We start from the raw sequence: 21,102 nt of genomic DNA on the forward strand, positions 1-21,102 counted from the left end.
CACGGTAAAGACCAGAGCAAGAGTGAATTCATGCAGAGCCCTGGTCAAGATTGTTTGTGGATAAGGGTTAGAGAATATTTCCTCCTTCAACCTATCAGCCATTCCCAGGGTGGGTTCCCTGCTCTCATCCTCATCCCAAGTTAATGAAAGTGCTGCTGGCATGACCTACATAGTGTATACTTTGGGCATTTTGGAGAGGGAACACGAAACCTTGCCTAGGGGTCTGAGCTTTATTATAGAAGGTGTTTGTCTAAGAAACTTGCAAAAGACTTAGTGGAACTCTTACTAACAATTCGACATCCAAAGTTCTGGCCTTTGCCTAGTAGCTGGTATTCACAGTACCTGGAAGTTCCTTCTTGCCTTAGTTGCTTTCTCTTGATTAACTTCTTTTTGTGCCTAGGTCAGTATATCTTTTTTTTTTTTTAAACATCTTTATTGGGGTATAATTGCTTTACAATGGTGTGTTAGTTTCTGCTTTATAACAAAGTGAATCAGCTATACATATACATATGTTCCCATATAGTATATCTTTTTGATCCTTTCAGACCTTCATGGCGCACTGGTACTAGGCCTTTTGCCTAACTGACCTCTTCTAGACTCTTTTCTCTCAAGTGGCACCCCAGGCCAGTGGCATATCTTAACCCATCACTGCCAATGTATTGTTTTTATTATACTGGTGATTGTTCACAATTACTACATCACATATAAATTATAATTATTAATTTATCAACAATATATGTAGGAACTAATATAAGCGGTAATAACAATTCTAATGGCAGTCTATTAAATATTTACTATGGGTCAGATGCTGTGTTATATGTTTTATATTTGCTTAATAGTTACAGCAGCCTGGAGAGGTCAGATATTATAACCATTCCAACTGAAAACAGTAAACTTGTTTTTGCTTAAGTTTGTATAATAAAAGAGCTTCCTCCTCCAAACTCCAGTGGAGCCACCATAAAGGATTTCTTATCCTCATTTTTCAGCTGAGGAATCTGAGACTGAGAGATGTTACATAACTTGCTCAAGGACACAGAGCTAGTTGAACCTAGTGGATCTTAGTTCAAAGCTAGTGCTTTGTTCTGAAACCACTATATTATATTGGTCCCTTACTTAGTCTACCCTATTTTATCCTCAGGACTAAATAGATCTGGGATAGTAAGCTCCTTTCAGGGAACTGTACATTCTGTCTAATACTTCAATTGTTGAGACTGCTGGACAACAGCTCTCTCTCCCTGGGTTTGTAACACAAAAATGGGAAGATATTTAACAAGTAAGTCTCTTTCACCTGTATGGATGGACACCATGGAACAGATATGATCAAAGTCTGTGACATTAACAACTGTTCATAATATTTTACATACTTAGCAGAGGTGATTTTCTTTCTGCTTCATTTAAAACTTTTTAAAAACTGTGACCATTTATCTTCCTTCCATCCCCTATACATACCCTAGTCCTCCTTGTCTCCCAGATATAGTCATTATAGTTTTTTCTTTGCTGGTATGCTGATGCACCAAATTTAGCTAATCCTTACCCTGGTGGTACAAGAATACCTGCAGAATTATCTTGAGTCATATTTAAACAGGGAATGTGATATTTGACCAGCCACATACACACATGAATCTGTAGAATGGGGATGGGGTGGTTAGTTCCATAATGAGTTTATGCAAAAGTAGAACAGAGAAGACATGTCTCTTGAATACATACCTTTTGATGCCCACACATTTAATCAACTAACATTTACTAAGCCCTTGCTATCAACTTAGATCCCAGGAATAGAGTGATGAACAAGAACAACGAATTCTTTGCTCACACTTAACAAAAAGCACATGATAGAAAATCAAAGAGAAGAGCAAGTATAAACAACCATGGCTCAAATAGGCTTAGTATATTCAAGAAACAGAGTAAATACGATTGCGACTGCACCCTAATGAGTGAAGGACAGAATGTTACAATAGGCCACATCACGTAGGATGTTAAAGAAAGCAAGAAGACATGGGCATGTTTAGCACTGAAGTATTGAAAATGGAGTCAAGAAGAGCCAAATTGATTGAACCAAATTTTACCTTATTGGCTGAGACTTAAAAACATTTCTGGTGGCTTTAGATTCATGGCTCTTAAAGAAGCTGTCAAACATCTCTTAGTAGAATTAAATGTCCTTACATTTGATCCCTAGTGAGCCTATATTAAACCCTAAGAACCTACACTGAGGAAGAGAGAAAAGCAATAGTTCACAATCTACATTGTATAATGGGGTTACATCTGAATATCAGAATGGAAGTGCATCTTCAGATGACACAGGCATCAAATAGTCAGGAGTACTTGCCAGTAATTAACTTCACTAGAAATCCAAGTAGCAGTCATTTTGATTAACTTAGTTTGTAAACCCAATGGGCAGCAGCCATCTGCACTCCTGTGTTTTGTATGGTGTCTGGCATATAGTGAAAATTCAATATTGTGAAATTTCAATGAAGTACAAACAGTAGCAATCATTTGAGGCCATCTTAAAATTATTGGTTGGCATGTTAATCCCATTTATCAGGATTGTTTTTACTTAGTTGTAAAAATACTCGGTTTTGAATTATCCCTGGCACTTTTGTTTTTTAACAGCAGGTATCCCTTGATGTTTAGAACACATATGATTCTGAAATGTCTCACCAAGAGATTTACAGTTGACCTTCTTTTGAGTCTTACCAGGCTGCTTCTGATCTCTTCCTCATACTTTCCAGATTTCTTTTGTGTGGTTGATATCTTCTGGAGTCTAGGTAGAGTAGGGTAGGGAAATGTCATGGGATATACATAGGGAAATGGAGGCAGAATTCAATTTCATAAATACCCTTCTATTATGGGTTAGCCCATTAATGTCCAATTTCTAAAGTAGCTTTATGGTAAAATTCAATGTTGAAATTCCTTTATAATTCTAGTTTTGATGAATAAAATTAATCCACTCTGCTAGGATTTGTTCTTTGTAGGAACCCAAATTTGACCCCTGACATATCTCAGTCAACACCTTAAAAAGCTATGTGAGTTAACGGGTATCTTCTGTATGTTGATCTGTTTTTATTTTTAATTTTTATTTTATATTGGAGTATAGTTAATTAACAATGATGTGCTAGTTACAGGTGTACAACAAAGTGATTCAGTTATACCCATACAAGTTGTTGATCTGTTTTTTGGTATGTATCCTATAAAAGAAAATGTTGGCTTAGAAACCAATGGCAAAATTAACAATCCTTGGAATACCTGTTAAGGGACTGGCCATAAGGGCAAACCAGAAATGGCTATAGCCTTAGTTATGGACTTTCTCATAAGTTTTTGCTATCAGATTGTCAACATAGCAACGTTTACCACTGGGAAAGCAGTCTGACTGTTTTACATTTCAGAAGATGGGTACAGCTGCTCTATGTAGCTATCTCATGGTCAGAGATGTCCACATTAGCATTTTGTTCCATATCTTCATGTCAGTTGAAGTAGAAAAATTTTCTGTGTTGTTTCCATGTTGTTTCTGATTTCTAGGCAAGGTCCTAAGTGGAAAAGTCAATATTCTTGAAATATACAGAGTAAAAACATAGGTGTAAACACCCAATAAAGCCATTTTCTATTTCTCTATTCTTACAGAAACTCGACATATTGCATGAAGGTGTCAATGTCCTTGATTGTTGCAGAGAATGAATCAGGTCTGTGCTACAATAGCAGGATCCGCTATTTGGAAAAATCTGAAGTCACTAAAAGAAAGGAGATATCCTGCCCAGACATGGATGACTTTAAAAAGTCCAATCAGGAGCCTGATGTTGTGTGGTACAAGGTAACTCAGCATAATGTCAAATGCATTTTTTTACCCTAAGTCAATAGCTGGCTTGGGGAGATAAAAAGGGGGAGATTTTATTTTGAGTTTTTGGTATTAGATATTTCACTGAGAAGAATCAGCAGATCCACAGCTAAATAATTCAGAGCTATGATCCCTATATATTACTGGTTTTCATGTACTTCCATCAGCAGGTGTCAGAAGCAATCCCAGCTTCTCTAATGACTAAAAATAAGGAAAATATCCCTTTACCCCAACTCATGAGAGCAAATGGGAAGAAGAGTGAAGATTGAAATAATACATGAAAGAAATTATTTGAGGGACCTAGAAATATTATTCACTGTTAGGAACAAAGGCCCATCTTTACAAGGAATGGTGCTTACAAAAAATAACAACGATTATCATGGTCTATATTGTGAGAACCACTGCAGTCAGTGCAGAGGAGAGAAATGGGCCCAGTGCAGGATATGTGAACACTGGAAATAATGTGTTTATCTGGAAATAAACCACACTCAAAGGTTGTACAGATGAGAGTTGAATGAAGGAACTGTTTACAGTGTGGTTAGGGTTAAGGGAACCAAAAAAGGAAAAAGCTGTAAATTACCGCTCCTAGGTCTAGAGTGGCAAGGGGAAGCAGCTGTATCTCTGGAACCTGGAAGGAGCGGAGCAGGCCTGTCAAGAACTGTGGCCTTAGAGGAGCATGTTAACTGTGGAAAACAGAAAGGGAGTGGACAGGATGGACACCCTAACCCCTCTTAAACTCCCGCCTTCTGGTTTCTTGCTAGTGTCTTCCCTCCCACCATGTGAGTTCAAACAGAATTCAGAAAGCAAAACCATGGGGTAGAATCAATAGTCTTCAGCTTCTCTGGGCCCAGAGTAGGTCAGACAAAGGCAGAGCATGGATCTAGGGCAGGAAGCAGAAAAATAAACATACAACCTTTCAACTATGATATTCTGGCTGCGAGCCTGGGGTACTGTGGTTCTAAAAGAGGACTGAGCACCCTCTGCCACCTCTGAGCCACACTGGTTGGCCCATGGTGACCATATATGACTATATATGGTGGCCAGAGGTGGCCAAGGGGGTTTTCTGCACAAGTACTATGCACATTATTGCAACCAAACACACATAAAAGGTAGGACAGGTTGTTTCTGTAGTATCTGGCAGACCCTCAGTTTCCAGGAAAGCCTAAACCCTAGCTCCTACAGTTGTCAGGTGCTTTTACATTTGGAAATTCCTCTATCTTCATACCTGGGGGAACTCGACAAGAGACAGAAAGAGCATGTCCTGAACTAGAACCTCAAGTCTCTTTGTGAAGTGTCATCCTCCTTTTTTTTTTCTTAATATTCTGACACATAAAAAGGAACATGATGTTCATTATGCATAAATATAGAATATCCATACTTAGTGGGACCCTTCATGCCATCATCAGCCTTGTTAGTAGTTCTTTTTTTTTTTAATTTTTTTTTTTTTTTTTTTTGGCCACGCTGCATGGCATGTGGGATCTTAGTTCCCTGACCAGGGATCAAACCTGCACCCCCTGCAGTGGAGGTACAGAGTCTTAACCACTCGACAACCAGGGAAAGTCCTAGCCTTGTTAGTATTTCTTAATCACTTACTATGTGCCATTTGCTGTGCTAAGCTTGGTCTCTATATTATCTCACTTAAGTCTCAATGCAACTCTGTGTGGTGGGTGCTATTATCATCATTTAACAGAGGAAAAAAATTGAGTCTTACAGGAATGTAGAGATTTGTCCAAAGCTACTCAGCTAACAAAGCTTCATTTTATATTCAAGGCAGTGTGGTTCCAGAGTCCATTTTCTTAATCACTAACCTCTCCTGCAATAGACCTGGAGCTAAACCCAGCCTCAATTGCAGGCACTTCTTTAAGATGAGTAAAAAAAGTTTTATTTCAATTTTATAGTTCAGGAAGGGAGGTTGACTAGCTCAAGGGTTAGCAGCTAGGAGTAAACTCCAGGTCATCAGCTTTCTCTTACAGTGTTCATTCTATCTCATATTTCTGTCTTTTCACTAAATTCTTTTTTCTCCTTTCTTCACATCTCTATACATCACCATAGTCATTGTCTACCAAAGCAGTTTATTCCTTGGAAAAAGCTAACCCTCACTCTTTCTTAGAAATGGACCAATGATGGTGAAACAAAGGGCTTTTCCAGCTCTGCCTGGATAATAACATTTAATATTTGTATAACATTTTACAATTGATAAATAATAAGCATAATGATAGGTAATATTTATTAAGTACTTACTATATGCCAGACTCTATTTTAAGTTCTTTAGATGGATTAACTCAACTTCTAGTTTCTCAGTCTCAATCTTATGTCTTATGTAGGTATTATTATTATCCCCATTTTACAAAAGACGTGACTGGAGACTCAGACAAGTTAAGTGACTCAACAAATGTCACACAGCTGTTTGTGACTTGCAGTTTGGCTCCTGGGCCCTTGCACTTAGCCATTACACTATACAAATGGATCAGGATAAAAAATTAAAACCAAAAGTTAAAGAGTCTGTGAAGCTCCCAAATGCATTGTTAACCCCACTTTTCACACATGGTTTTAAGTAAATCCTTGAAAAATTGATTGACATATTAGGAAAACGTTTCCTTTTTAGCCAATACTTCGATAATCTGCCTTGCTTGCTTTGTAGTCTGTGCATTTCCTACCAGACTGAACATGAAGTGATTTTGCTCTGGCTACAACAATGAAAAAAGGAGGACACATTGGTCTGGAGTTAATTCTGGTGCATATCCAAAGTTAGAAATGTACAATGTATTATCTCCAGTGTTTTAACAGTGAAAAGTATGTGTTGCATGATCCTTTTCCCAGTCTTCTTTTCAAATATATGTAATCTTTAAACTTGTTTACTTTCCAACCATCCTGTTATGGCAGGCCTTTGAGGACTATTCTTCCATGCCTGCAGGTAATCACAGCTGAATAGGAAGGTAGAGGTGGCTCATATGGCACTGGGGCGTGTTCATAAAGATGAATGAGTAAGCCTATTCTGGTTGTCCTTGGAATGTAAGAGATATGCATAAGGGGGCTGTAACTCCTCTATCTGAACTCTGTTAGCAAAAGTAAGTGAGGAGAGGGGCTACACTTTCAGCACTTCCTCCTGACGCTATGTATGGGGCTTAAATATTAGAACAGAATATACAATTATGTTAATGCTTTTGGAAACATATTTGAAATGAGAGATAAAGATTATTTTCTTTATTGAACTAAGAACACAAGAACAACCTCATTATTCACTGAGAACACTTGACACAAGAGTGTAGAGTCCCTTTATCCCATTTCTAAACAAAAGAATTCCCTAACCTTAATAGGACATTAGCAGTGAAAATACAAATACGTTCCTTGGGGTAAAACGCATATCTATGTCATTAGTTACCTCTGCTGATAAAAGGCTGATGTTAATGAAGTCAAGTCTTCCAGTTTGAATCCTCCTTTTTCTTGCCACAATTATCTTAATTTCAGATGTTTGCCGTTGGTTATAATGGAGTGGTTGAGGGCATTATGGATAGGTCAGTGCAAATTCATTCATTCAGTTAGTATATATATACTGGGTCCCTACTATGTGCATGTTGACTATATATATCTAATTCATTTTTAATAGCTGTATCATAGTTCATAGGCTAGATATAACCTTGCTTTATTCAACCATTTTTCAGATGGATATTCAATTTTTTCTAGTTTTTTAAAAATAATCCAAGTATTGCAGTAAACATCCTTGAAAACATACGTATATCCTTACATCCATGGCGTACAAGATAGGAATGATCTCTGTCAGTTCTATTATTCAGTATTGTTTTGGAGGTTCTAGCTGATGCCATAAGAAAATTAAATGAAATACACTATACAAACATTGGAAAAGGAGGATAAAGTAATCTTATTTTTCAGATTGTATAATTGTATACCAAGAAAACCCAAGAGATTAAACAACAAAAAAAAAATAGAACTAATGAGATAATTTGATAAGGTAGCTTAATAAAAATATACAAACTATTCAATAATTTTTATTTTTACCAGTAATAATCGGTTAGATATGTAAAGGAAAAAATGAAATTATCCCATTTACAACAATGAAAAACTGTAAAACACTTTGGAATACATTTAACAAAGATGGGAGGGGACCTATATAAAAATATAATTTTATTGAAGGACATAAAATATAGTCTAAATTAATGGAGAGACAGAACATATTTCTGCATTGGAAGATCTCATAGAAAAAAAGATCAGTTATTCCCAATATTATATAAATAAGTAATCCAATTTGCTAAAATATGAATTTTTAGAAATTAGACAACATGATAAACATTATAACATTCATATGGATGAGTGAATATATCAATTTTGCAAATGAAATTTTGGAAAAAAACATTAATAAGAGGGGACTTAGTCTAACTGAGACTGAACTTACTGCAAAACAGTAGCAATTAAAATAGTAAGTTTAAGAAAGCATAAATAGATCAGTTAAATAGAATAGAGAATCCAGAAACAGATAAAGTATGTATATATGAGAATTTAGTATATAATAACATATCATTTTAATGGGTTTGGAGGGGGGATAACGGCTTATTAAAAGTGATGTGCACATAATTGACAATTCACTTGCAAAAAATAGATATCTGACTCATACCATGTTTAAGAAAATTGCAGATGGATTGTGAGGAGTTAATTTCATCTCCTAAATAATAGTCTAGGAATGACCATTTCTAAATGCTGTCAGTCATTACAATGAGATAAGCTTCCAAAGTTAAGAGCTTTACAGTTATTTATCTTGCTAAACATTCTGACAGTTTTCTTTCTTTTTTTTAAATGCTAAGTTGGGTAGTATGGAGTTTTTTTTAATTTAATTTTTATTTTATATTTGAGTATAGTTGATTTACAGTGTTGTGTTAGTTTCAGGTGTACAGCAAAGTGATTCAGTTATACAGATACATATATCTATTCTTTTTCAGATTCTTTTCCCATATAGGTTATTATAGAATATTGAATAGAGTTCCCTGTGCTATACAATAGGTCCTTGTTGATTATCTATTTTATATATAGTAGTGTGTATATGTTAATCCCAAACTCCTAATGTATGCCTCCCCCCGACATTTCCCTTTTGGTAACCATGAGTTTGTTTTCGAAGTCTGTGAGTCTGTTTCCACTTTGTAAATACGTTCATTTGAGCTTCTGCTGAAAAATCAGCTGTTAACCTTATGGGCATTCCCTTGTATGTTATTTGTTGCTTTTCCCTTGTTGCTTTAAATATTTTCTCTTTGTCTTTAAGTTTTGTTAATTTGATTAAAATGTGTCTTGGCGTGTTTCTCCTTGGGTTTATCCTGTATCGGACTCTCTGTGCTTCCTGAACTTGAGTGTTTCCTTACCCATGTTAGGGAAGTTTTTGGCTACTATCTCTTCAAATGTTTTCTCAGGCAGGTTCTCTCTCTTCTCCTTCTGGGACCCCTATAATGCAAATGTTGGTGTGTTTGAAGTTGTCCCAGAAGTCTCTTAGACTGTCCTTATTTCTTTCCACTCCTTTTTCTTTATTCTGTTTTGTGACAATTATTTCCACCAGTCTGTCTTCCAGCTCACTTATTCCTTCTTCTGCCTCATTTATTCTGCTATTGATTCCTTCTAGTGTATTTTTCATTTCAGTTATTGTATTGTTCATCTCTGTTTGTTCTTTAAATCTTCTGGTTCTTTGTTAAATATTTCTTGTACCTTCTCAGTCTGTTCCTCCATTCTTTTTCTGAGATCTTAGATCATCTTTACTATCATTATTCTGAATTTCTTTTCAGGCAGATTGCCTATCTCCACTTCACTTAGTTGTTCTTCTGGGCTTTTATCTTGTTCCTGCATCTGGAACATGTTTCTCTGCCATCCCATTTTGTCTAACTTTCTGTATTTGTGGTCTCTGTTCTGCAGGCTGTAGGATTGTAGTTCTTCCTGCTTCTGGTGTATGCCCCCTCGTGGGTGAGGTTGGTCCAAGGTTTTGTGCAGGCTTCCTGGTGGGAGGGACTGGTGCCTGTCCACTGGTGGGTGGCGCTGGGTCTTGTCCCTCTGATGGGCAGGGCTGTGTCAAGGGGTGTGTCTAGAGATGGCTGTGGGCTCAGAACAACTTTAGGCCACCTGTCTGTTGATGGGTGGGTCTGTGTTCCCACTCTGTTTGTTATTTAGCCTGAGGTGTCCCAGCACTGGAGCCTTCAGGCTGTTGGGTGGGGCCAGGTCTAAGTGCCAAAATGGTGACCACCAGGGAAGCTCATTCTGAGGAATACTGCCTGGGGTCTCTGCCACCAGTGTCCTTGCCCCTGTAGTGGGCCACAGCCAACCCTTGCCTCCCCAGGAGAGCCTCCAAGACCCACAGGTAGGTCTGGCCCAGGCTTCTGTGGAGTCACTGTTTTGCCCACAGTCCCAGTGCACGTGAAACCTTGTGTGTGTCCTTGAAGAGTGGAGTCTCTGTTTCCCTCCATCCTGTGGATCTCCTGCACACAAGCCCACTGGTCTTCAAAGCCAAATGCTCTGGGGGCTCCTCCTCCTGATGCCAGATCCCCAGGCTGGGGAACCTGACATGGGGCTCAGAACTCTCACTCCTATGGGTGAACATCTGTGATATAATTATTTTCCAGTTTGTGGGTCACCCACTCGGTGGTTATAGGATTTGATTATATCATGAAAGTTCCCCTCCTACTGTCCTGTGGCTTCTTATTTGTCTTTGGATGTAGAATATCTTTTTTGGTAGGTTCCAGTCTTTTTTGTCAATGGTTGTCCAGCAATAAGTTGTGATTTTGGTGTTTTCATGAGAGGAGGTGAGCTCAAGTCTTTCTAATCTGCAATCTTGTCTCCCAGAAAATCCTGACAATTTTCTTAAAGAGGGAAAAAGAAGGTCATTGAAGACCTTGTAATACCGCAGCCCAAATGACCGACACATTTTGGCTATAAAAATGGTTTGGCAAAATGCTTGGGGTTTTTGAATCCCTTTTGAAAATGTATTGATATTAGTATGTACCTTATTTTGTAACCATAAAATTACATTCCATCCTGAAAATCTTAATCTATTTAACTAGAATTTTCAAAGATACTTGTATCTGGAAGGAATGAGCTAGGAATCCCATGAAGGCTTCAATTTTGTATGCCCTAAAACCACAGTCAGTGACACAAGATTTAAGACCCGTTTATCCTTGTTTTTATCTTTAGGTATGACATTAGAAATGGGAAAATGGTTATTTATTATTTGCAAATTATAGAGAAGATGGGTTGCTATTTGAGGAATGGGTATTTAATATGTGTAAGAAGCACTGGTCTTTGAGCCTGGGGACCTGGATCCTGGTCACCATTACACCATTAATGTGGATGAGTAATTGGATGACCCTGGGCCTCTATTTTCCCACCTATAAAATAGATATAACAATGTATGCCATATATCTCAGACATGTTATAAACATCTAATGACTAAAGTCCTTGATATATGCTGCTACTATAGAAAGGAAAAAGTTACATAGAAAGCTAGAAGCAAAGTTAGGACATCTCAAACTCCAATTGGGAATTTAAGATTGAGGGTTTTTAAAGTCCTGTTATTCTATATAATCTACAAACATAAAATACATCCTTTTTACTTGTACAATTTGATGTGTTTTGGCAAATATATACACCACAAACAAGGTACAGAACGTTTTCATCATTGCAATTTTCTCCATGTCCTTTTGTATTCATTCCCTTCCTCCAAGCCCCAGTCCTTGCTAAAAAGATATGTTTTCTATTCCTATGGTTTTGTATTTTCCAGAATGTCATATAAATGGAATAATATGATATGTAGCCTTTTGTGCCTATCTTTGCTCACTTAGCATAATTCATTTGAGATTTGTCAATGTTGTGGTATGTAACAATAGTTCATTCCTTTTATTGCTGAATAATAGTCCAATATTCCACTGTAGAGATGTACCACTGTTTAGCCATTCACCCATTGATGACCATTTGCTGCTGGGTTTTGGTGATTAGGAATAAAGATCTTATAAGGTTGAGTTTTGACTGTCCAATTTCTGGATTTATCAAAATGATATGTTTTTGTCAACTTCTATAATTATTGACATGTTTGTTTTTCTCAAATTTAACAGGAGTTTGCTATTGATTTTTCCTAAATTGTTATAAGAATCCAGACTTTAAAGGGTCTTCCTGTGTATCCTTAATGGCATTAATGACATTTGAGGGATAAAAACAGATCAAAGTAAATTAAAGCCTTTTAAGCAATGTCTCTTTTTATAATCTGACTACCTTCTATATATCCATTAGAATGATCTTTTAGAAATGCACATCCGATCATAGTGTGCCACTATTTAAAGCACTCCAATGATTCTATAAAAACTTTTAGTTAGTAGTTCCTTTTTGTTGAGTATTTACAGGGCCTGACACTGTGTCACACATGTTCATTAATTAGCTAATTCAATTCTTAGAACAGTCTTATGAGATAGGTTATATAGTGACAGAGCTGAGATTTGAAACCTGACAGTGTACAAATATCTTAGAATGGAATTTAAGGCTTTTAGTATCTGGCCTCCGCCTACTCATTGCCACTCTCAAGAGAGCAAAACTATTCATATTTTTTTGTCCACTCCATAGTTTTTCACATCTGAGTTCTTCTACACATGTTATTCCCTCTGTCCTGTATGTCCTGCTTACCTGCCTAACTTTTATATATTGTTCAAAACTCATTTCATTTGCTTATAGTAACCTATCTGTACAACAAACCTCTCTGTCATACCTAGTCTGGTATGATCTAGTCTGGTAATCTTGGATGAGCCAGCATTAGAATGACTTCAAATATTTCTTCTGTTCCTTTCTCACTTTCTTCTCCTTCTGGTATTCCCATTACATTTATGTTACATCTTTTGTACTCCTCTCACAGTTCTTGGATATTCTGTTCAATTTCTTTTCATTCTTTTTCCTCTGTTTTTTAGTTTGGGAGGTTTCTATTGATATACCTTCAAGCTCACTAATTCTTTCCTCGGCCATGTCCAGTCTATGAATATGCCTATCAAAGACATTCTTTATTTCTGTTACAGTGTTTTGATTTCTAGCATTTCTCTTTTGATTCTAAGAGTTTCCATCTCTCTTCTGTTCTTACATATTGTCCACTATTTCTATTAGTGTCATTAACATATTAATCATACTTATTTTAAATTCCCAGACTGGTAATTCCAAAATTTCTGCCCTATCTTAATCTGGTTCTGATGCTTCCTCTTTCTCTTTGAACAGTGTTTTTTTCTGACTTTTAATATGCCTTGTAAATATTTTTAAAAATCCAGGCGTGATGTACTTGGTAAAAGGAACTGAAGTAAATAGGCCTTTACTGTGAGGTTTTTTTTATGCTTATCTGGCTAAGAGTCAGACTGTTTTTACTACTTGCTGTAGGTGTTAGAAGCTAAAAGTCTCTCTGGTGTCCTTATTTTTTACTTCCCTGTTATCTTTCTAGAGATATATTCTTTTTTCTTTTTTCTTTTTTTTTTTTCTTTTTTTTTTTGTGGTACGCAGGCCTCTCACTGTTGTGGCCTCTCCCGTCCTGTAGCACAGGCTCCGGATGCGCAGGCTCAGCGGCCATGGCTCACAGGCCCAGCCGCTCCACGGCATGTGGGATCTTCCGGGACTGGGGCACGAACCCCTGTCCCCTGCATCGGCAGGCGGACTCTCAACCATTGTGCCACCAGGGAAGCCCCTAGAGATATATTCTTAAATAAGGTCTGTGTTGTGCATTTCTTTCAACTGTAATATCGTGTTATTATACAGGAGCCCTATTGATGTGCTGGTAAGGTGTTGGGCAAGGGAAAGCATTCTATAATCCTGTGATTAGATTCAGTCTTTTAGTGAGCCTAGTCCCTGGCCTGTGACCATCATATGTGCTTCTCAGCTTCCTGTAAGACAGGAAAGATAGAGAGGACTGGAGCTGGCTATTTCTTTCCCCACTTCAAAGCCTAGAGGAGGCTGGGGTTGTATATTTCCTGTACCCCACGTCTTTTATGGGCAGGCTCTTTGGGTATATTTCAAAATGGTTTACTTTCCCCATCCTTTTCCAGAAGCAGGACTTTTCTCTGATGTTCAGTCTGAGAAGAACCTGGTGGGGCTCATGGAGGTAAACCTTACAAAAGTGTGGGCTGCCTTCCAAGACTGGGCCCTCAGGGATTTTTTATTTCTCAAGCTAGTTCACACTTAGTCTCCAGAAATTACTCAATTATCCTTTAACTGTTCCTACCAGTTGGCTCCTGAGGCTGTTTCTGCTCCCAGTAAACTGTGATTCTCTGTATCTACCTGTCTCTCCAGTTTCTGGGACAGTGGCTTTTACTGTGACCTCAATTACCTGATGGAAATAAAAGAAGTTATTGAGTTTCAGTTTGTTCAGCTTTTTTCTTGTTGTTAGGATGGCAGTAATAACTTTCAGGTCCTTTATGTGTCAGATAAGAAAGTAAATCAACCCCTTCATTGGAATGGTAACTTTGGATTGTCTCCAGACTCCTATAGAAATATGAGTCACATTAACTCCTAATAGTTATTAACATATCAAGATAGTTGTGTATGTAATTTGAAAGCTGGATGCTGAGGGTAATGACAATGATAGAATAATAGTTAATATTTATTGAGTAGTTTTAGCATGTGATGCTCTATATTACAGAGGATTTATATGCATTACCTCATTTAATCCTAATAATTACCCCTATTTGGTATATATTATGATTATCACCAACTTTTTAAAAATAGGTGAAGCAATTGAGGCTTACATTGGTTAAGTAGTATGCTCAAGAACATATAATTTGGGATTTCATCCCAAGTATTTGAATGTGGGATTTATACTGAACTGCTGTGGGGGTACCAAAATTCAACATTAGGATTGTGAAGATAGAAAGTTAGAGGAAAAGAACTAGGGAGGGGAAGGACTCTCTGCAGTGGGTTATCCTAGGCATTTCGAGTGGAAGTACAAGATTGATACCCAATTCACAATTGTGCTCCTATCTCTTCCATCTTTAAAGTGACGAAAGTTCAGGTTTCCTACAAATTGTTAGGCAGAGCCTAGATGCTCTGTGGAATAGTTCAGTCTCCAGGGGAAAGGAGAGAAGTTTGGTGTGAGGGAATGGGTGTTAAGTATTTGAAGAGGACCAGAGGTTATGTGATTGCCTATGGTTACACAGCTGCTTTGTGTCTGAAATTCAGAATCAGAATCAATATTTAAATGAATCTTCCTCATGTTCTTGCTGTGAGAAATGAGTCATGTGCTCTGAATAGCACTGAAGTAACCATGACTAACAAATCAAACTGATTGAAATACACCTGTGGTTGTGATGATGCTATCTCAGAAGTAGACTGTGAATGTAGTGGTGGATATTTCAGGGTGAGAACTCCAAGATCCAGATATGGCTGGCAGCTTCAAGGGGCTGGGCCAACAGATGTTTCTGTTGAACATCCTAGGCTCCCAACCTAGCAACTGCTGGCAAATAACATCTTCCACTCAGGAAGGCTGGGAAGAAGGGAAGGAAGCTGGAATTTAAAGGCTGATGTGATTTTGACTGAGCAAGGATGTCCTACAGCAAACTGTTCTGTGAGAGGACAGCTGGACCATGAACTGAAGCTGTTTGTTAAAACTTAGGTAAAACTGGTCCTCAGCGAAAACTTCCAGTTGATTAAGTTCAATGTAATGGTCTCAGAGGCATTAACTAATAGAGGCATTACACACTGAGGACAATATTAGGGGCCTGTTCCCATTCGAGGTTCTGGCAGTTTGTCCTTACCTCAGATAAACAACAATCTTGAGACTTGACCTATGTGCTGCAAACTTTATTGCCCACCAGTCTGTCAGAATTAAACTAAACAGGTCTGGAGGGAGTGAAGTATGGTAATGTTGTCTGTCCAATAGGAAAGAGATGATGGGAAGACTGGGGGCAGGAGAGAAGCAGTGACAGTAGTAAGCCTCACAGCCAGCAGCTTAAGGCAGAGATGCTGCAAATAATGGAGTAAAAAACCTGGAAGACTTCTGAGATTTGATATAGGCACCCAGATATGGGCAGGATAGCCAATGAGGTAACTTCGTGAAGGATGGGTTGGTGGGGGCAGGATATCATCTACAAGGCTCTTCTGAACAAAATACAGTTTCTCTACCCACCTGCTAGGATTAGTGTTGGAGTGGCCTCTTAGGAACTATACATTTTCAGTGGGTTAAAGTATTACGTTGTTGGGGGCTTGTTAACCAATTAGTGAAGATTTGTTCTTATCTGATTAGTCCACTAGCACCAAGTTTCACCAAGTAGAGCCAGACGTTTGGAGGAGATATAATCCAGGATTGTGAAAGTTTAGGGATGAAAAGCATTCTCTGTGTTGTATGACCACTAAATATAGTGCTGCCCAACAAGAGTGTAATGAATAAACTCTGCAAGCCTCTGGATTCTGGTTGTTCATATGGTAGTGTATAGTATCCCCACATGCAGAGTAAAAAACTGAGACCTAAAGAAGTTAGGCAAATTTTCCCAAGATCACAGAACTTGGGTGAACCCCAGATTTTGACCTAGAGCTGTCTTGCTCTGAAGCCAGTTTGCCTTTTCATCTATACTACATTGTTCCAGAAGGATGGAGGTGACCTGAAGATAACATTTTCCTATAACACAGTTAAAAACAAAAACTCTGTTGGGTACAAGGAATCCTTTATAAGGCTAGATGATAACTTGAAAAGCACTTGGGACTATCTATATCTATCCCAAAGAACATGTGAAGATTCCAGGCTGTTCCTCATCAGGAGTTATTTTGTAATTCCTGTACACTCTTTAGATTTTACTTCCTGGGGAAAAAAACAAAGCAGTGTAGAGAGAAGATGAAAATGGTCAGAGCTAATTGCATATGGACTTTCCCACAAAAAATGACATTAGAAAACGATGCCATTTGTCTTTGAATGAAGTGAGTGTGTGGGCTCATTTGCCTGCCCCCACCACTGCTATGTGAAAGTGAAGCAGCTCAGTTTTCATTTTCCTTTCCTCTCAAAATGCCCAGAGGGACCATATTTTTGTTTAATGACCTTCAGAATGATTCTTTAGAAATCTGAGGCTATCAGAGTTGGAAGCAATGTGAAAATAATTGTGGATTATTATTGTATGACGATAGTGGCAGCTGGGCTAATTTTTTTCTTTCTGTTCAGTCTTTCTTTTTCATTTTCCCAGAAACCTTATATCCCAAGGTTTAACTCAGAAGCAAATCTCATATAGGTGATAAACCTTGCCAGACATGGTATGTAATAGAATTTCAGACAGACCCTTAAGTGTTCTTTGGAAAGACCCTAGGGAGTGAAGCAGCTTTATATCTAGATGCCCTAGACAGTATTACTTTTATTTACTCTCTGACAATGTGTGTGGGTAGTTGTATTGGACATAAAGCAAGTGTATCTCTTAAATATTATACCTGTGAACTTAAGTGTCAGTTTTTGTGTTTTGTTTTCACTTCTGTTATCATAACAGAAGAAATTTTGTTACAGTAAAATCTAATAAATGGGTACTTACTCTTCCAAATCATTTTACGACATGTGAGCACACACACATGCACACACTCAAGCATGCAGAGCTGGGGATTGAGAGTCAGCACTGATTTTACTTTTACATGAATATTTAGGATGTGTCTGCAGAGGGTGGGAGTAAGGGTGGGGAGAAGGAGAGGTAGAATAGATGTTGTATATACCATGGAGAATATGGAAACTGTCCTCAACTATTATTCATGTCATCTGCCTCATGATCAATTTTTTAATTCCTTAACTGACAGATCCAGAATTTAAATGATAAAATACTTCAGTACCCCCTCACACCTATCCCCCACAGCTTCACTGATGTTTGCACAGCTTTTGGCCACCACTTTCGTTGAACATTTGAGATAAGTGGTAGATAAACTGGAGCAATATGTAAAAAGTAGTCTGAGAAAATTCCCAAAAGACAAAGCCACTTGGCTGAATATTCTTACATACTCTGCTATTGTTGTATCTCTGTCAGTCGACGGAAATTAATCATTCCTTTCTTGTAAAGTCCAATTCCAGTAGCAACACATTCTTACCAGATGAGTAAAAGAATTGACCTCAAAACCCAAATCTTATTATCTGGTCACAGATCACTGAACTCAGAAAATAAGTGGATCATTTCCCCATTACCTTATTACAACAAAGTGTGTCCTCATTTTACCTAGCTATGTTTCTAGAGAATTCCTCAAGCCTCATTTTCTTGATCCCCTTCCCCCCTCAACCTCCTCACAATAGATCTCTTGACTATGGGGAGAGAGACTCTTGAATATTATTATTAGCTTTTACTATAAAAAGTAATTAAACCATTGCCAGTGTAAAAGCCAATTAGAATTTTTAAATAATGCCTAAGGCTCCCTTGTTTATATTATGTTGCTAAGTGAACACTATCCTCTTAGAACTCTTAGGACATATTCCTGTCATATAGAAAGAACCAGGGCATTAAAAGGCTACTCAGTGACTGCTCTACCTCTTTTGCGTTTGGGGATCTTGTATGCTTTTCTGTTTTTGCAGAATGTCTCTAAGGACTTTCTGCTCTTGGGATCAGGCCTTTAAAGTGGTTCTTAGGGTGGTAGTTGTGATGTTTCAATTGGATACAATAAGATGCATTTGTGATGTTTTCTGGTCATTGACGTAACTCTTTAGCTACACATTTTGAAAACTAAAGAGAAGAGTACAAAAAAGTGAAAGTACTAACTTGCCAGTACTAAGACTTAGTGATGTAAATTTTTATTTTTTGCTTACTTGAAAATATTTTCTCTGCAGGAATGCAAGCCAAAAATGTGGAGAAGCATCATAATACAGAAAGGAAATGCCCTTCTAATCCAGGAAGTTCAAGAAGAAGATGGGGGAAATTACACTTGTGAGCTTAAGTATGAAGGAAAACTTGTAAGAAGAACAACTGAATTGAAAGTTACAGGTAAGCATTGGTTTAACCAAATCATGGCAAATGAGATTTTAAGTATAATTTGGTACAGGAAGAAAAAGTTTCCAAACAAAGAGTAAACTAGCTGTGAATTTATAATTAGCTACAAATAAAATAGCTGTGAAACTCACTATTAATAAGTTATACTGATAAGCTATATGTGGAATATGGACAATTAATTTAGGGAACATGGTACCAGTTACTGCATATCTGTTCTCTGCTTTTATGAAAGGTTCTTAACTCTTCAGGGTATCATTGATTGTTACTAAGCGTCTCAGAAGAAATATGCTGGAACCACTTTAGAATGTTGACTTACCCCATATGTGGAGTCTTCTTGCAGGTGAAGGCTGCCTCAGAATGAGGTTCTGTTGGGCTTTTGTAATGAAATCTTCTTGGACTGCATCCAAAATATCATTTATATAGAATTTCTCATAAATGAGTGATGTTATTGTGAGGTTCTAGTGATTCTTAAATGGAGCAACTCCAAATGAATAGCATGCACATGTGTGTTTTACATCAGAAGTACAAGCAAATTGTAAATTAGTAATTCTACTCACAATGGAAGAGAGAGACTCAGAATATTCTTACCTGGTGGAGAATGTTAGTAAGTAATTTTCAGCAAAATAGGACAGACCCTAATGACATAAAGATTATCCCTGACAATGGGTGTGATGGACCTTAAGAAACAGTGTGACAAAAGGTCCACCTACTATTGTGCCTGAGCAAATCTTGACTAATTCTATTCTTCTTATATATGTTTTAGATGTATGTGTGTGTGTATAAGTATACACACACATTTTTGTATTGTGGGTAAAATCTGAGCCATGGTAAAATTTGACATTATCCAGACAAGTGTAATATTTATTGCACTTATTAGCTTGAGCATTACCTGTTTAACCATCTAATGTTGACATCAACTAGTTGTTTAGTTACAACATACTCTCATTAATGTTAGGAATATAGATTTTCTTCTATATTGTTTTTGTTTATGGCTAGTTGACCTTTTTGGGATAGTGTTAAAATCAGTCTATTAATAATGATACTTGCTTAATAAGTTCATTTGTATAACATATATTTGATTTAGTTTTTGATCCCTGAGAGTCAACTAGTTTCTTTTTTCATCTTTTTCTAAATTCTAAATGTTAACAAAAGGAGTAAAAATAAAAATCAATATATATATACTTTAAAATTAATTTAAAATTAATATATATACTTTAGTTCATTCTCTATTCTAATACATGAGAGTTCTACTTCTTAGTCTGAATTGTAAAGTACCTTCTGTGAAGGTTTGAATTATTATTTTGATTAGAATTGCACGTTGCTTCTCCATGAGCTTTCAAAATAACTACCATATTTGGCCAATCCAAATAGCAAAGATCTGTTTTTGTTTAATTTCTGATTCCCTTAGTATGAACTAGACTTCCTGCCTCATTCAAGCAGAAGAGTCAATCATAGGCAGTTATACATCATTCATAAGTGGCCTGACCATGCACAAATCCTTGCAGAATCATCACTTTGACCACAGTCACACAATCCTTATCTGATGCTTTCAAAACACTTCCATTTGGAGGTCATTTAGTAAAGTTTGTAACATTATAGTGTTTAGCTTATATTTTAAGTTGGACCAGAATAAAGTAAATATCAAACCTCTTTTATGCTTCCATCTGTTGGGTTATGGTGACAACACATTTGTTTCTTTAGTTTGTTTTTAGATTCTGGAGCTTATTTTGGGTGTCTTATAAGGCATTAATTCACTTGCCCTAAACTTTAAGAAAAGTTGAACTGGGGATTTAAAATTTCACCTGAACTCTACCTCTCAGAGTTTCTCAGACTTTACTGTGCATCAGAATCACATGGAAGAACCCAGGTATGGTAAAGATAAGGCTCCTTAAATATAGATTCCCATCTCTCTCCTCCAGATTCTAATTTAGTACATCAGTAAGACAGGGAATTTATCTTTTTGTCCTGGGGAATCTCTTGCATGCCTTTCAAGGATCATGCTTTGAGAAATACTAGCTGAGAAAATGGTGTCAAAGAAGTCAGTCACAGGTATGATTCCCTTGTGAGCATGTTAGTTCACACATACACACACAGACACACACACACCAAAACTAATTTTCATAGGTCCCAAATTGTTTCACCTAAGCTCCTAACAGCTGTCAGGAAAATACAGAGTTTTGATCACTAAGGGAAATCTGTCAAGGGAGGGTGAAGATTAAACCTCAGCCACTGAAACAGTAATTTATTCATTTGCTATTTAAATAAAAATATAGTGAGTATATATTACATACTAGAAAAAATAATTCAAACTTATCCTTGAGTTATTGTTCATATAAGTATATA

The 21,102-nt window shown here is 37.2% G+C and overlaps 1 protein-coding gene across 1 annotated transcript in view; it reads left to right on the forward strand.

The window, feature by feature from the left end:
* Positions 1–21,102, forward strand: part of IL1RAPL2 (interleukin 1 receptor accessory protein like 2) — a 561,274-nt gene that overhangs the window by 43,470 nt on the left and 496,702 nt on the right. Inside the window, exons 4-5 of the mRNA XM_065900231.1 lie at positions 3,619–3,805; positions 18,600–18,753. Of these exons, the coding sequence (XP_065756303.1) occupies positions 3,619–3,805; positions 18,600–18,753 (341 nt within the window). The remainder of the gene's footprint in view (positions 1–3,618; positions 3,806–18,599; positions 18,754–21,102) is intronic.

Source organism: Phocoena phocoena, chromosome X, assembly GCF_963924675.1.
Source record: "Phocoena phocoena chromosome X, mPhoPho1.1, whole genome shotgun sequence".
Taxonomy (NCBI): domain Eukaryota; kingdom Metazoa; phylum Chordata; class Mammalia; order Artiodactyla; family Phocoenidae; genus Phocoena; species Phocoena phocoena.